A 16,746-nucleotide genomic window follows, 5' to 3' on the forward strand; every position below is an offset into this window, starting at 1 on the left:
TGTAAATCTTACTATTTAACAGAATGGCCAAAAATTTTTAAAACAACATTACCGCATCACTGGTCCCATTCCATATTCTTTTAGGTGTTGATAGAAGACAGTAGTTAATACCAGGATATTCTTCTAGAAAGACTTCTGAACTCCTCTAGAATATTCCAAATGACATAAGAAAGCTAAAGTATTAGGGAAAACTGTACTCTTTGGTTCATGTGCAACAGAACAGAGGTATTATCAAGGTTCACATTAAGTAGCATGGCTGGAGAAACTAGTTTACAAGTAGACACTTATTTCAAGATTGACGTAGTATTACCAAAAATCTGTTAAGCTGGGAGTTTGAAAAACTTCAGAACATTCACATTCCTTTGAAAACCAAAAGTAAAACACTACACATAACAAGCTGCACCTAAATGATGAAAAACTTTATTTTGCATCAAGGTATTGGGAAAATGAAGCTGCATTTGGGACACATTATAGAGGAGGAATGATCCATATATGATGAGTACAAAACTCAATTATAGAATTATTTCTTAGCTAGTACCAAATTACCAATGCTTAAGTAAAAGTAAAATGATTTGCCACACTAAAAGGCTAGAAGTGAAATGACAGAATTTAAACCAGCAGATATAAATGCAGCACCTGTGTTCTTAAAAAATCAAATGTTGGAAAAAAATCATATTGAGGAAGAACTCTGGCCTTAAAACACATCCCACCTGAAATCCAACCAGAAAGCCAGTCTGTGATTTTTTTTTTAAGTAATTCATTGTATGGAAAAAAAAAATTATGACTGCTAAATGAATCCAGTGACAAAAATGAGATTTTGGATAAAACTACAACATAAACTGGTTTTCTGAAAACATTTCAAATAATTTTCAAAACGTCTAATTGATATGTGATCGTCAGAAAAACTTATCTAGTCTGTGTAGAAATTCATCTTGAAATATGAATGAGGCAAACTGATTTAAGGGTTATTATATATGCCCTTCAGATCAGTGTTAATGACTGTGATCATCCTACTAACAAATGCAACACAAAAACAATTCAGAGAGCAGCATGGCCTTGGAGACCACCCACACCCACACAATTGTACGTAACGGGGCTTTGCCATCAAGTTAAGGAATGGACAAACGAGTTCAGTATCAAACGTCAGATGTTGTCACAGTCATTCAAATTATATTCCAAAAACTGTTTTCATGTATCCTCTACCTTTTGACTTACTTTCAAATAACTGGTTGCAGAGTATACAGAAATCCTACTACATTTTATGTAATATTTTGGGTGGACTTCCTTTCTTTTGATTTACCATTGCTTAAAAATCTTCAAAATAGCTTAGTGAGGCTCACGACAGTGCTGGGCATGTGGAGATGTAGCCCTTTGTTGCCTTCAAACACTGTCATACCATCTCTGTCCCCTTGGTCTTCACAAAGCAATTACTTTCAGAGTCTGCTCAAAGTGGAGACCATCTGGTCTGAAGTGTATTGGCAAACTAAGCATCCTATAAGACAAGCTGAATCTTGCTTTTTGCCAATCGGTTTAAAGTCATGCATCTCTTCATTGATGCACTTTCTTTAGGTAGTGATAGTCAAAAGCACAAAGCATTTATGCACTCAGTGTAGCTAAACAAAAAAACTGAAGTCTCCTAAAGCCATTTAAACCAGCCGTTCCAAATCCTCCTGCCACCACTTTGCTCTGTTAGTACCATTGAAAACTTTCCCAACTATAAATGAAAGAATAAATGGTATCGCTGCTCTCCAAATATAGGCACTGCTCCATATTCTTGAACATTTACTGGATTTTCAACTAATAACTGTGTCGAAAGCCTCAAAAAAACCTGAAATTAATTTTCTAGCTTAACTGTCACCAGCCAGAAGTAAAATTCTTTCTCAATTATTTGCCTGTTAGCTGATAGGTGTTAAATTTTAAATTTATTTTTTAAAAAACGGTTGGACTTTTTTATCTTTATAAAGTATATAAAATTTTCAAAAAAAGGAACAATTTTGCTTTTCATTGTATTACTGAATACCTGAGGTAGTTGAGTAAAAATGCACGTTTAATACCCCTGCCAACACCATTCAGCACTTCCCTTAGGTTATTCATGTTAGTGTTAGATAAAAATAAAACTGAGAACAGTTTTTCTATGCTAATGGCTTAACATTTAAGTTCCTGTGATAATTACTGTGATCCAACTTCACCAATTGGATTTAGGAGCAATCTATTTATATTTGATGAATTTAGTAAATGTATCATTAAGCCAATTTCTTGTATTATGGGGGAATAGTAAGAAAAATTAAAATATTTGTTATACTGTGAGACTACAAAGGGAAGTGCAGAGCTCCTCTCTTTCCCTCCCCTCCCCCCTTATTTTTTTTTTTTTTAAAGCTGGGTGTCATACATTTCAGAGAGCATAAAGTATACATTCTCACAGAGACAGGAGTTCAAAAGTTGCCTGGTCCTCCGGAACAACTGGCTAGGTAAAAACTTGTGCATGTGATTCTGGATAGGGGGTCAGCGCCCGTCTGTTGGTTAAGCAATCTGTCTTTGGTTTGGCATCTGCCTCTGTGGAGGGCTGTTTTCCTGAGCCTTTACTTCCGCCTTGACTGAGGTGGTCCACTTTGTAGAGCCTTCTGCTGTTGGTGCTGCTTTACCTGAGTCAGAATTTCCTGAATTTTTCTCTGGGCAACCTACAAAAGGACAGAGCTTTGAAAATTCTACCTGATCAAAAGTTATTAGAAGTTATTTTACTACTCCATTTCAACGACTTCAAATAGAAATCCATTTGAAGATTAAAGATATATACTAGTGCGTTTGCTAGTCTCTGAAATCACCTCCTAAAAGAGAGATTAAAAGTGTTACACATCAATCAGACAACTTTAAATATTTGTATGGGGTGGGAGTACCATGTGAGAATCATTTCCCCCATTTCAGAAAGATGCAAAAGAAAAAAGACAGAATAATGGCCAGCAAACATATAAAAAAATGCTCAACATCTCTAATGATTAGAGAAATGCAAATCAAAACCACAATGAGCTATCACCTAACCCCAGTGAGAATGGCCTTTGTCAAAAAATCCCAAAACAACAAATGCTGGTGAGGATGTGGACATAGAGGAACACTCTTACACTGCTGGTGGGACTGCAAAGTAGTACAAGCTCTGTGGGAAAGAATTTGGAAATACCTCAAAGAGCTAAAAATAGAAATACCATTTGATCCAGCAATAGCACTATTAGGCATCTTCCTAAAGGAACAAAAGACATTGTATAATAAAGACATCTGCACTTGAATGTTTATGGCAGCACAATTCACTATTGTAAGGATGTGGAAACAACCAAAGTACCCGTCAGTTCATGATTGGATTAATAAAATATGGTATATGTATACAATGGAATCCTACTCAATTATAAAAAAATGATGGTGATCTAGCACCTCTTATATTTTCCTGGATAGAGCTTGAGCCCATCCTCCAAAGTGAGGTATCATAAGAATGGAAGAATAAGCACCACATGTACTCACCATCAAATTGGAACTAACTGATCAACACTAAGGTGCTCACATGGTAGTAATACTTACTGGGGGTTGGGAGGGTGGGGGTGGGGTAAACTTACAACTAATGGACGTGGTGAGCATTGTATGGGGGAAGGGCACGCCTCCAAATCCTGGCTTGGGTGAGGCAAAGTCGTGACATGCAACCAAAATGTCTGTACCCTCATAATATCCTGAAATTAAAAAAAAAAAAAGCAAAAGAGCTTATCATTTTAGATCCTACTTGCCTGGCAAGCATAGAAGTGACCAGTTATTTTGACAACCACTTGGTCATTCTCATCAGGCGTCTGGTCACGAGGGACAACAACTTCTGCGCTTGACAAATTCTGGAGCTCATTCACCTGAATGAGAAATAAAAATCATGTTAAGTGGAATTTTAAAACTATGATTTCCTGAGTACTTACTATGAGCCAGACACGGAGCTACTGCTTTACAAATGACATTTAAGACAGTACTAATTGTATGAGGTTATCAGTATTATCCCCATTTCAAGATAATTACAACTAAGGCTAATCCAAAGATACTGATTTGCCCAGTTATACAAGTAAATAGCAGAACCAGATTCAAATCCTGAAAGTCCGATTCCAAAGTACATGCTCTCAATCACTTCAGAACTGTAAACAGCTTTGAAAATGACTTAGAAGCTGTATGTATTAGAGAGACTGGAAACCATTTGCTTTTTTCCAGTTATAGAAGTAACAAGTTATAGATGAAATTTTTGAAAACTTTCAGTTCATATCATTGTTTGTAAAATAAAAATAAACAGGTAAATTATATCAACTAAATAATGCTAAATGCCCTTTATGAATATGGGACAGTCCTCTCACACAAAGTGGTCTGAAAGAGATGCATTACTTTGACTCATAGCTGACATCAACCGACAGGATACAAAAAGCAATCATCTCCAAACCTTGGTCAAGATGGTCCTGCTTTCTATAAATTAGCCAAAATTCAGGGACTTGGAACTCCTAAGTACCTTTCAACGCTTTCCCTTTCATACCACTGCACAGGTTTTGCTGAAGTACTTGCCGTTTTGCCTCCTTTTCCAATAACTCTGCCAGCAGCAAAGGATGGCACTCTGATATGAGCTTCAAGTTTCACTTCTTCTTTAGGACTAACAAAGTTTTCTTCTTTAATTTTTCCATAAATTCTTCCCTGAGCCTACAGGATGAAAACATATCCTATCATTGTCAATCACAATAGATCATTTAACTTTAAATACGGCCCACATCCATCCTTATTAGCCCTTTGCAGTGATACATCTGAATTTCACAGGTTGTTGAGGCCAGCATTAAGAGAAGTTAGGAAGCCCTGGGGAGGCTGATAGTAACTATTACCCATCTCAGGTGAGGCAACTGATTGACAAAAGAAGGGTAAACCATATTCTTCTGACAAAGACAGTTAAAGGCAATTAATAGCTTAACTAAAATGTTTTTTGTGGACAAATGGCCATTTGCACTCCAGTTGTGAAAGGTGAAACCTCTCATGCTGGCAGTGAGAAATTAATTGCATTTCTCTTGAGCAAAAAGACTACAAAAGAATTACAGAGCCAGCTGTGCCAGGCTCATGTCTAAATGGGCCAGTTAAAAACCTAAGAATATCTTCTGTTTAAACATGTTTCTCCATCTTAGCCAAGGGGTTTCCCCTTTGAATAAAGAGGCTACAAAATCAAGTTAACACACACTTCTGATATTCACAGTCAACACATCCTCTCACCTACTGCATACAACTAGAAGTTATACATAAGAAACATTTATTATGTGCAACCATTAGTTTGCCTTGGTATACACCAAAGGAAAAAGTCATCTGAGGGTTAGTCCAGAAATGCTGCACTTATTTTAGGGGACTATAGAAAAAAAATTATCTTAACACAGTCAAAAGGACACTAGGGATATACACCATCCTCCAAAAAAACCAGAAGCTCTTGAATTCATATGAATGAATAGTTAGGTTTACTATTCTTTATATCTTTAACATAAAACATTCATTAGTAATTATCACTGATCACATAAGTCAGATTTAACCAATATAGCTTCTCTTAAATGCCTTATTTAGCTGTAAAAATATGGGTATTAGAGGATATAGGGAAACAACTTTGAATTTCCCATCATACAACCATCACAGAAGTTGTAAGATAATAATTCCAATTAGAAGCACCAAGGAGAAACATGTAATAATTCATGTTTGTATTTATTTTTAAGACTTCAAACTGAAAGTGAATGACCCTGAAGGTTCAGGATAGGAAGCAATTTCTAATATTGTGAGTTGTGATTTACACTGCCACGAGGCTGCTGTGAGGGATTAACTTTCTTCACCTGATTGGGAGCCCAGCCAACTGCACCCACCTCTCAAAGTACCTCCTTTGTTTCCAATTCTTCCTATAAATGAAGTGAAAGCAACTTTGGATTTTTAGTGAAAAAAATGGTCTGAAGAAAAGAGAGGTCAAAGAAAGTGATGGTTCTTTTAAAATGTATGCACTGTTACTAGCTAACAGCTGCTAAATGGTAGGACCAAGACAACGGGTTTTGGATAAATTAGTAATAACTGAAGTCAGTAGTTGCTTTTATCTAAGACAAACAAGACATTCCTAATGAATTTTATGGGACAAATCATACACTAAAAGAGATGTATTTGTGCAAAGTGTAGTGGTGCCTGCCTGTAGTCCCAGCTAAGTGAGAGGCTGAGGAGGACTGCTTGAGCCCAGGAGTTTCAAGGCCAGCCTGGACAACACAGTGAGACCCTGTCTCATTTAAAAAAAAAAAAAAGAAAGACTATTTGTGGATTTGGCATCTTAGTCTGATTCACTGAGTCTGCTGAACACCAGCAGCATACTAATTTTGTGCTTCTTATGAGTTAGGCACTATGCTAAGCACTTTATATATTGTTTAAACCTTACAACTACCTTAGGATGTAGGTACTCCCCATTTTACAGCTGAGTAACTTGCCTGAGGTCACACAGGGTAAATGGCACAGCTGGGATTTGAACCAGCAGCCTGGCTGCCAAGTCTCTGCTCTTCATCACTGTGCTGCTCAGTGACAGGCATTCCAGCCCCAAAGACCTCAAACCCCAATAAATATGCACAGTGGTTCACAATAGGACAAATGCCACAAGAGTTCGGCCATTTCTACCTCTAAAATCCCAAGGATTAGAAGTGATTTGTGGAAGATCTATGGGCAAGGGCTAACAGTTAATCCAAGGGTGGGAGGAAAACAGGGCTTTTAACTCAACGTTAGGGCATCTCAGGACAGGAGGGGAAAACCTGGAGCAAGTTTCTAAGGCATGTTAACCCAGCAGCTTTGTAAATTTCAGTCTTAAGGTCACCTTCACGTATGATAATAGAGCTTTGAGCAAATTCACCTTTGTGAAACAAGTAAACCCAACAAATCATTACAGAACTCTCAAAATTAAAGGCTTTTGATTTTTGACATATAATTTTGAATATGGTTCTATTCTGCTCTTAGATATGAATTTCCATTAATTCCACTGAGTATTAGACATATATAGGGGAGAAGCCATTTTACTAAGTTCCTAAAAAGAAGGCATTATCATTCTTCATATCCATTTGTTACCTATTCCCACACTCCAGAGCACCTACCTTGAACTGAGCCTCTGGCGGTCCAGTGATAATCACCATCCTCACTTTTGCATCTGGTGCTTCAGCTGGAGCAATCTGTAACAGACCCATCAACCACAGGTTATGATACTCTCTGGTGTCACTGACAGAAACCTTGGGCCAACTAGCTTGACATGTGCGCGACTGACTGACCAACAGAATTAAAAGCCTTCTGGAAGGAAATTATGCAGAGACTGTGATTCATGTGGGTTAATCAGTTAGGGCTCCTGCTAGATCTCGTGTTCTTGCACTGTGCCTGGCTCTGACGTAAAACACATGCTATGTCTTAGCTAATCCTCACCACATCCTGATGAAGTATTACCTGCACTTTACAAATGGGGAAATGGAAGGCTGCAGAAGTTGAGTTACCAGGCCCCCAACCACACAGCTAATAGAGCTAGAGAGAGCTGGCCCTGCCTCCACTGCCCATGTTCACTACACCAGCGGGCTCAAGGTGGGTCCCTGGCCCACTTGCGTCTAGAACCCTCGGGCTTCCTATGTATGCAACAAGCATTCCAGGAAACTGTACCCTAAGTTTTGAAGCTAAATGCTCTACGTGATCTTTTCTACTTCCACAGAAAAGGGCACTGCTTTTTAATACCAGTTAAAAAGATCCCCGAACCCCTTTCATATAACTTAGAAAGAAGATCCTTTTGTGGTTTGTAAGTGTGATGCCTGGGTTTTCACAAGCATGTGAGAGATGTGCCTCCCTCAAACCTTGTGACAACAGCATAACATTTACCCATCTGATGTGAGAGGGGAAAAAAAAGAATTTAGAAAGAAAACTCTTCATTTCTTAAGCTGTTTTTATACATTTTTTTTGCAATTTCACAAATTTAAGACTGTTAGAGTAAATTCCCTCAGAGTAACATGTGAAATAAACTAACATTAACTGAGCAAGAGAAATGGTGCAGAAACTGTTGAAGGGAGAGGAAAGCAGCATTTCCCCAGAGTTACAGTAAGGAAGGATTTGGGGACCTCGCTGGCACGAGTCTTTTGCTGTGCAAGAAGCAAATTAGTTCTGAAACACATTGTTACTGTATAACAGTAAGCAAAAATGCAGTAAAATCATTGTAAATTCTACCACTCAAGATGATCACTGTCAAGACTTGATATAGTTATCCTAGACTTTTTCTACGTTTGTATCAAAAGTCTATTTCTAATGGAGTCATCCTTTCTCCCTCCTTAGAAAGCTAATATTTCTGTCACCTAGGGCCAAACTGACACCATTCCTACTTTGTGCTGGGCACTAGCTAATTTTGAGTCTATAAAACAAATAATTACTTGCTTTTAGTCCAAGCTCTTAGCATTCTTCATAGGAAACTCCTATGAAGAAGGTATCATTCTTCACCTTTCCAGCTAGTTTTCTTTCTTAAAAAAAAAACATTTGTCAATATTGGTGATGGAGGGCTGGCACCAAGGGCATTCATATATTGAGGTTAGGAGTATAAATTGCTGTATCTTCTCAGAAGCCTGAAAAACACATGCCCTTAGACTCATCAAATCTACTTTTGTAAACTTATGTTAAAGAAATATGGTTGCATGGCCAGTAAAGCCAGTTGACCACTTGATTTTTTTTTTTTGCAGGGGGAGACAGAGTCTTGCTCTGTCACCCAGGCTAGAGTGCCATGGCATCAGCCTAGCTCACGGCAACCTCAAACTCCTGGGGTTAAGCGATCCTCTTGCCTCAGCCTGCTGGGTAGCTGGGACTACAGGCATGCGCCACCATGCCTGGCTAATTTTTTCCATTTAATAGAGATGGGGTCTCACTCTTGCTCAGGCTGGTCTCAAACTCCTGAGATCAAGCGATCCTCCTGCCTCAGCCTCCCGAAGTACTAGGATTACAGGCATGAGCCACCACGCCCGGCCTACCACTTGATCTTTTACCATGTCTTCTTTCCTTTACTCATTTATTTTGGCTGGATTTTGTGTTCACATATTGTTACCTTTGCCACAAAAGAGTGTATGAGGGCTATTTCTGTATGTTTCAATTTTTAGTTTTTTAGTTTATATACAGTAAAATTCATTCTGCATGTCCAGCTCTGTGAAGTGACAAATGCAGCCATGTGAAAACCACCACCATGAAAATACGGAGCGGTTCCATCACCCCTACAAATTTCCTCGAGCTATCTCATATTCAACCCGTTCCTACCTCTACTTCCTAGCAAGCACTGATTTGTTCTTCATCCCTACAGTTCTACCTTTTGAAGAATTATATAAAAGGAATCATGCAGTCTGTGCCCTCTGACTTCTTTCCTTTAGCACAATACATGAGATTTCTTCCAAATTTTATCAATAGTTGGTTCCTTTTTATTGCTGAATAATATTTATCGTAAAGATGGACCACACTTTATCCATTCAGCAGTTGAAGAATATTTGGTTTCTTCTTGTTTGAAGACAATTACCAATAAAGTTGCTATAAACACATGAGTGTAGGTTTTGTGTGTTAACCTAAGTTTTCATTTCTCTTATATAAATATCCAGGAGTGGGATTTATGGGTTTTATGGTAAGTATACTATGTTCTTTTACATAAATCTTTTTGAAAAAAATTTATAAAACATAACCGAAATAAACCCCCTGAAAGACTGTTTTCCTGAAGAAAGTTATCTATGTCAAGTTTTTGTCAACCTTTGTTTTCCTTAAAACAAAATGACCCTTATGTTTAATATTACATTGTCTTAGCACATTAAAACACAGAATCTCTCAGAACACACTATATCTATTATGGCAGACACCATTAGTTGTCCTCTGAAATGTGTTACCCTACCTTCTATACTAATAAAATGTGTAGCTGACCACACATAGCCTGCATTCACCTGCGGGCCCCTTCAACTTCATCTGGCCAAGTTCCGGAATATAGGTGGAAATATCCCTGGCAGCTAACAGGAAACTTTCCTGGGAAAAAGGCTCTTTGTTTTGTCCTCCTCTCCTACCGGCTGGACAACAGATCTGATTGCTGGAGCACCCGGTGGGGCAGAGCCTCCATCCAGCCCTGGATTGCTTATCTGGACTGCTTTTTCTGGAAATGTAAGTTAACTTACCTGGTGTAAACTACTGTTGGGGTTTTCTGTCATACTGTTATGCATGACATTCAATCCAAATCATAAAGTGGCAAGAAGATTCATGTTTCTGTAATCTGCGTTAAAGAACCGGGAGAGCCACAGTTGGCAGGAACAGTACCTTAATTGAAGCTCCTGCAAAGCGAGAAAGCTGTTTGATGTGCTGGCCCTGCTTGCCGATAATGGCCCCGACGGACAGGGCTGGGATAAACAGATGAACCGTCTCCGTCTCTGATTGCTGTTAGGAGAGAAAGCCAGAACACGCACGCTTAGTTGCTACAGATCAGGCTTTTGTCAACGTTGGCTTTGGGATGGGCACGTTCTCATACATTAAGAATACTAGGAAAGTTTAAGGAAAAAAAACTACCACAATAAATCAACAAGATCTGGTATTATTCATCCTGAAAATGTTGGTATTTAAAATCTCACTTCTTTCTACCCAGTTTTCTTAAACTAAAATGTCAGTGTGCTATAGATTTAAAAGACATGAAGACATTATACAGTTTAAACATATTAGAATACAGGGACAAGATTACACTGAAAAGTAAGATCCCCATGCTGTATACAAGGTAGATTATTGATGAGTGAATGAAATGCTGGGCTACACATCAACAAATATGATAGCATTCAAGGACACTAGCTCCACATCTCACCTATGTAGGTTCTTAAAAACATACGCGGTGAACCATTCTCTAAGAGAAACACTCCTGACTCTCATTATATATGACTAAATTGTGAGAAATCTTACTACTGTCATTCAATACTTATCACACCCTAGCATAGGACAAGACTAGAAGAGAACTAATTCAATTCCGTGGTAAAATGATATAAGGTACTTTCTTGTAGAATTCTTTATTCCTTCCATCTCTGCCTTCCCTGTGCACTTTACACATGAACAAACTGGAAAACTTTGAAGGCTAACTCCTGAAAGGTTATTCATAAATGGATTTCATCTGTATATCTCATTCCTTCACTTCTTCCCACCCTCAACCCAGTTGTGCCCTTCCTGAGTCTCTTTTCAAACAGTCGGTCATTCTTGGAGGGCTAAAGGACACATTTACTCAAGAGTTCACAGTGACTGGGTTCATAAAACAGCTAATTCAAGGTTCAGTAATGTTACCAGTGAACCAACTAAAGTTTAGAACTTCAGAGTTCTAAAGTACACAAGCAGTGCATACGCTTTTGCGGCTTATATTTCACCTTCTAACAATAATAGAAAAACACTTTCACAAGGTTAAGTTAATTCCAAGAAAGGTATTCCAAGAAATATTTTAAGATGAACCACAAAAAACTGGATAAAAAATAAATATGCATGTTTTAAAAAACCATTATGTACATCCAATAAGCCAACATTTCTAGAAATATTAGAAGATATTACAAACTACTTGGTAAGAAATACCTACAGGATTCTCTCTTGAACCATCTTATATTCCTATTACATACTATGCATTCAGTTCCCAAATACTCAGGTTAATCCATCAGTACTGTAATCAGTGCACACACCCACAGAACCAGCTCCTGGCTAATTTCTACTTTTTTAAACAGAAACTCTTCTGAAATTTTTAACAAAAGCATGCTAATAGTTTTGCTTTCCAAAGTCTCAGGTACTAGGGATATCTTTAGAATTTGATCATTTTAAGCAGTTTTGAAAATCTTTGTCAAAGAAAAACACTGGGCTCTGACATCTTTACTAGATGTAGAAACAAAATTTGTGCCATTTTATGTTGGTTTGCCAAATGCCATCACCACTCTTACCACACAAAAAAATCACCAGTGGCATTAATGTTTCCATCTTCCTCCTGTAAGCCCAGAGTAGAGGCAGAGAACAGAGCACTAGACACAAATCTCCAAAGAGATACCAATGATCAACAGCAGACCCCAAGTACAGAGTAAGCCATTCCATTACCAAAGTCAATCAGAAAAGCCTACACTGACCAGTTAACTTGTAACTCCACAATCAATTAATTACCTAAATTAATTACCTAAATAAAGTGCCACACCCAACTAGTTTTATTAATTAGTTCTTTCAAGCCAAATGCTCAGAAAGCATGACAAAAATCCAGTGAAAAGATAAAAACATGAAAAGGTCAGGCAGACATAGAGGAAAAAATGTACTAACTTAAAGCTTTAAAGAAACGAACAGGAGCACATTACAAATACCATTCTAATCTGCTTTTTTACCTTAACTACACACCTTGGCTATCTTCCCAGGTCATTCATATGTCCCCACCTCATTCTACTGATAGACTATTCCCTCAAGTAGATACACCACAAGTTGATTATCTCACCCCTATAGCTTGTGCACACAGTTTCCAATTCTCAGCTAATTCATGAAGCGCTTCGAGCAAATCTTTGTACATAAATTTTGTGCCCTGTTCAAATACTTCTATTGCATACATTCTTGGAAGTAGAACTGCTGAGTCAAAGGGCCTGAACATTCAAAATTGATCATATTATATTACCATACAAAAAGGCTCCTGCTCGTTCTGTTGAATTCCAGTTATGACATTTGTGACATTTGAATGCTGCCTTTGTTTCTTCCCAGGGGTAGTGGAGATGGGTAAAACCCATGCTTAAGTAAAAATTCAGGTTAAGAGAAAAATAATTCTGATGAAGGGATGATGGTATACAGCAACCACGTGGCACGATTAGTTTGTGAGCTCCTCTGTGTGCAGTGACCTCATCTGCACCTCACAACAGATCCAGTTGACAGAAACTAACAACGTTCTTATTTCAGAATTGAGAAAAACAGATGGAGGGGTTAAGTCCTTTGCCCTAAGTCACACACTGACTGGTGGAGGAATGAAGACTCAAACCTGGGTTTCTCCATCTCCTAAGCCATGTTCACAAAAAGCAGTACGTAGCATACCCTTCTTTCAGCGGGTACAGATATGCTTTGAAATATGCCCAGAGTGGCCAAAAATATACCCAGATCTCTAAGGAAAAGTGCTCAATAGAACTCATTCGAGGAGGGACTGCCTTCCCTGGTCCTGTCACAATTTCCTTGATTAGCTTGGGTACGACTTCCTGTGTGATTCAAAAGAAATTTCTTACGTGTAGTTGGCAAAAGCACAAAACTTTTATCATCAACATGCTTAAAAGGACATCCAGAGCTAGTCCGTGAAAAGTTTTATTTTGAGGAATAGGAATGACTAAAGATGAATAATGCTCTACTGGAACAAAGAGCTGAAAGTAAGAGGTTTGTTGTCTCATCTGCAAACACCCACCTTATGTAGGCTTAACACAATTGGCAACTTACAACTTAAGAGTTTCAACTCTTTTATCTTCCCCTGACAGTTACTTATTGTTATATCTGAGGGTGCTTTAAAAGACTTTCAGCAAGTTCACTTTCCCATCTTTCACTAATTCATGTAATGATACAATCAAATTTTAAAATATAAGTCTTTGGGCCCTTATACAAATACTTCTAAGAATTTATAATAGAACTTCTGGGCCAAAGAGCACAAACATTAAAATTCACAGATATCTCCAAATCATCATGGCAATAAACTTATGTGATGGTCAACACATTTTTTAAAGAAAGGAAAAAAATCCTTTCAGTACAAACCATGCCTTCACTTTCATGAAAAACAAAGCAACATATAATTCTAGACCACATGCCTAGTTTCCTACAAATGAAAATCATTTAAATTGTTCCTCTGTGTCTCTTCCTTCACCTTCACCCCCTACCAAATATCTTTTATAGTCATAGAAGAGTTAACCTAAGGTTCAACTTCAGAAAATATTCTTGATCTGCCCATCTCTAATTACTGGATTTTGTTTCTTTAGGATCTGTATAAATAGATGTACTAAATTTGTACCATATTCTTACAAATTGGTAAAGTTCTTCGGGATTCCCCAAGTTTTCCAGGACAATGTAACACACTGCAGATATTAATACGGTTGTCAGCTGAATGAAGTCCTCCCTGTAACACTACAGCATTTTTAGAACACACGATAAAAGGATTTGCCTCCCCCCTAAATATTAACTCTGGATGTATTTGTGACAGGGGCCTGGACTGCACAGCTTGGCCAAAACACTTCTGCTGCTCTTTATCAGCAAAGGGCACCAAATGAAATTATTTCATCTATCACCATTTCCAAGTCAGAAGAACCATGCCTCTTTTTGGAAGGCACTATACTCACAGCCTGCAGTGTGTCATACAATTACCATATGCCATTTATCCCTCTAAGGCCTTTCTTATTTTAAAACTGGAGAGAGCAACTGAGTTAATGCCAATATTGACCATAGCTATGACGTTAGTATTATCTTGTCATTCTATCCTTGTATCAGGACTGTTGAGCTCTCTTGAGCAATTATTTTTTTTTAAAAATTAAGGGTGAGATCTAAATACTTTATCTCAGAACATCCATATAATGCCCCTCTAAACAATGTGCCTTTTTCTTGGTTTGGTGGTGATAAAGACCTTTTTAATGGCAAAGCTATATCTAATGTGTAACTTGCCCAGATTTATTTTATCCCACAGTATTTTGTCATGACTTTGTAATTACTTGTTTCCTGGGCCCTGTCCCAAAAAGAATTTTATGCTGCTTAAAAAATATGCATAATCTAGAAAGATAAAACAAAGGAGGTGAAGAAATAAGAACATAGGGGCCTGAACAGTAAAGATAAGATGAAGCCAAAAATGCTGTTATATAAATTTGGCTTTCAGCTTCCAAGCAGCTAATTTTTTTTTTTTAAATCAGCTGTATGATTTACCTTGGCCGTAAGAGAAAAATTACTCACTTTTTTAGCAAAAATGACTTTTCCTGGTATTGATCCCAGGGAGCAACTCTTAAATACTCCCAGAGGACACTAATGTAGCAGCATCATCAACATAGTCCTTCGAGTGAGCGCACGGCCTGAGCATGCGTCTTACCCTGGAAATCGTCCAAGGCTGCTACTGTGAGAAACCAGCAAAAGCAGCTTTCCGACATAGTGATGAAAAGCTGTTCATGATTTTTTGTTGGTGGGAGCTGGAGGGGAGGATGAGAGGTAACAAATCCAATATGAAGATTAAAAATTGAAGAGAAATATTGTGTGAAGCTTTGGAAAAGGAAGGGTGGTCAGTAGAGAGGGGCCCAAAGGACCAAAATATGCCAGGAGGAGAGGGCAAATACAGGAAGCAAGCGTCACTGTGTAGATTAACGAAAGTCCCACACTACGATGAAAACAGAAGCAACAGCACTTGTCAAATAGAAACAGCAGAGTTAGAAGCAAACTAAGTGTTTTTCCCCATCAAACTGATGGACAGTGACGTGTGCTCTTGGCAATAGCATCTTCAAGAAAGTTGACTCACTGGATGACTGAAGCTTGGTGAAGGCATTTCTCAACATCACCCAATTCCCTCTGCTCCAATTTCATATCCACCAAGCATCTCTCTAACCATAAATTACTTTTCAAGGAAAGTTTCCTCTGGGAATATAAGGCAGACCACATAAACATCCTGTCTACTAGGCTGGGCACAGTGGCTCATGCCTGTAATCCTAGCACTTTAGGAGGCTGAGCTGGGAGGATCACTTGAACCCACGAGTTTGATGTTGCAGTAAGCTAATGACGCCATGGCATTCCAGCCTAGGGAACAGAGCAAGACCCTGTCTCAAAAAACAAAAAACCAAACATCCCGTCTACTAGACAATCCTTAAATTGGCTCTCTGGTACAATTCATTCCTATATAGGATTCAGCAAAATAAACCATGTTTTCAGGATTCAGACACCCCAGATAAGCAGATAATTTTTACTTACAAAACTAAGCAGCCAGAACAAGGTTATGATAAGCTTCCTTGACCTGTGAGTTTAAGTCCCTGAGATCTAGCTTGAAAAAACCCATTAGCATCACCCTTTCTTGTTGCACATTCCTCGCATTTAAGTAAATGTTCAGTTGCATTGTCCTGACCCCTTCTTCCTAAACCCTTTTCTCGATACATTCTTTGGAGGTGAAGGACATTCACAGGACACAAGCTGCTTCCCAGTGGATTTGTGCCAGATGCCTATCGGCAGAACTTCCTTTGGACTTCTTGGCAGACTCTATGCTATGGCTTGAAATAACAAGAACAAAGCTGCTGAACTGCAAGTTTGCATAACTGCTGAAGTCTGCCAGCGAGTAATTCCCAATCATCTCTTGTGAAGAGATACAAGTATGAGCAAACAGTAAGGTTAAGTGTATTTACTTTGTGGGGAACAGAATCTAAGGCGTCACAAAGGCATGGGGACGTGCGTGCCAGCCAGCAAGATCAGCCTCCACCTGGAAGGATGCCAGTGTCTCCTTTTGGTTTGTAAGAGAGATACTCCTGGGTTTCTTTTGTTTTGTTTTATTTTTAAATGGATTTTGGTCTGGAACAGAAACTAAGTTTACTCAACTCCATGAACTGAAGAGAACATTGAAGTCTTAAAAAAAAAAAAAAAAAAAAAAAGCCAGGGAAGTTTATCCCCATAACTGAGTAACCAAGGCTTCTTAGGGATAATAAACGTACGCAGCGAGTTATCTACTTGGAAGTTGTTTACCGGCAAAAGAGCTATACCCAAAATGAGAAA

At 38.3% G+C, this 16,746-nt stretch overlaps 1 protein-coding gene and 1 non-coding gene across 3 annotated transcripts in view; one reads left to right on the top strand and one right to left on the bottom strand.

Annotated features, from left to right (window-relative positions):
- Positions 1–404: 404 nt before the first annotated feature.
- The window catches only part of IGF2BP3 (insulin like growth factor 2 mRNA binding protein 3), a 119,312-nt gene continuing 102,970 nt past the window's right edge, over positions 405–16,746 (bottom strand). For both annotated transcript variants that reach the window (XM_045564330.1, XM_045564331.1), the window contains 5 exons: positions 10,333–10,449; positions 7,134–7,208; positions 4,567–4,698; positions 3,765–3,878; positions 405–2,678 (listed from right to left, as the gene is read on the bottom strand). In XM_045564330.1, the coding sequence (XP_045420286.1) occupies positions 2,580–2,678; positions 3,765–3,878; positions 4,567–4,698; positions 7,134–7,208; positions 10,333–10,449 (537 nt within the window). In that variant the 3' untranslated portion in view covers positions 405–2,579. The remainder of the gene's footprint in view (positions 2,679–3,764; positions 3,879–4,566; positions 4,699–7,133; positions 7,209–10,332; positions 10,450–16,746) is intronic.
- Positions 7,799–7,903, top strand: LOC123647904. The gene has a single exon (XR_006738430.1). It is a non-coding gene; the product is annotated as a small nucleolar RNA U13 (small nucleolar RNA).

Source organism: Lemur catta, chromosome 11 (assembly GCF_020740605.2).
Source record: "Lemur catta isolate mLemCat1 chromosome 11, mLemCat1.pri, whole genome shotgun sequence".
NCBI lineage: Eukaryota > Metazoa > Chordata > Mammalia > Primates > Lemuridae > Lemur > Lemur catta.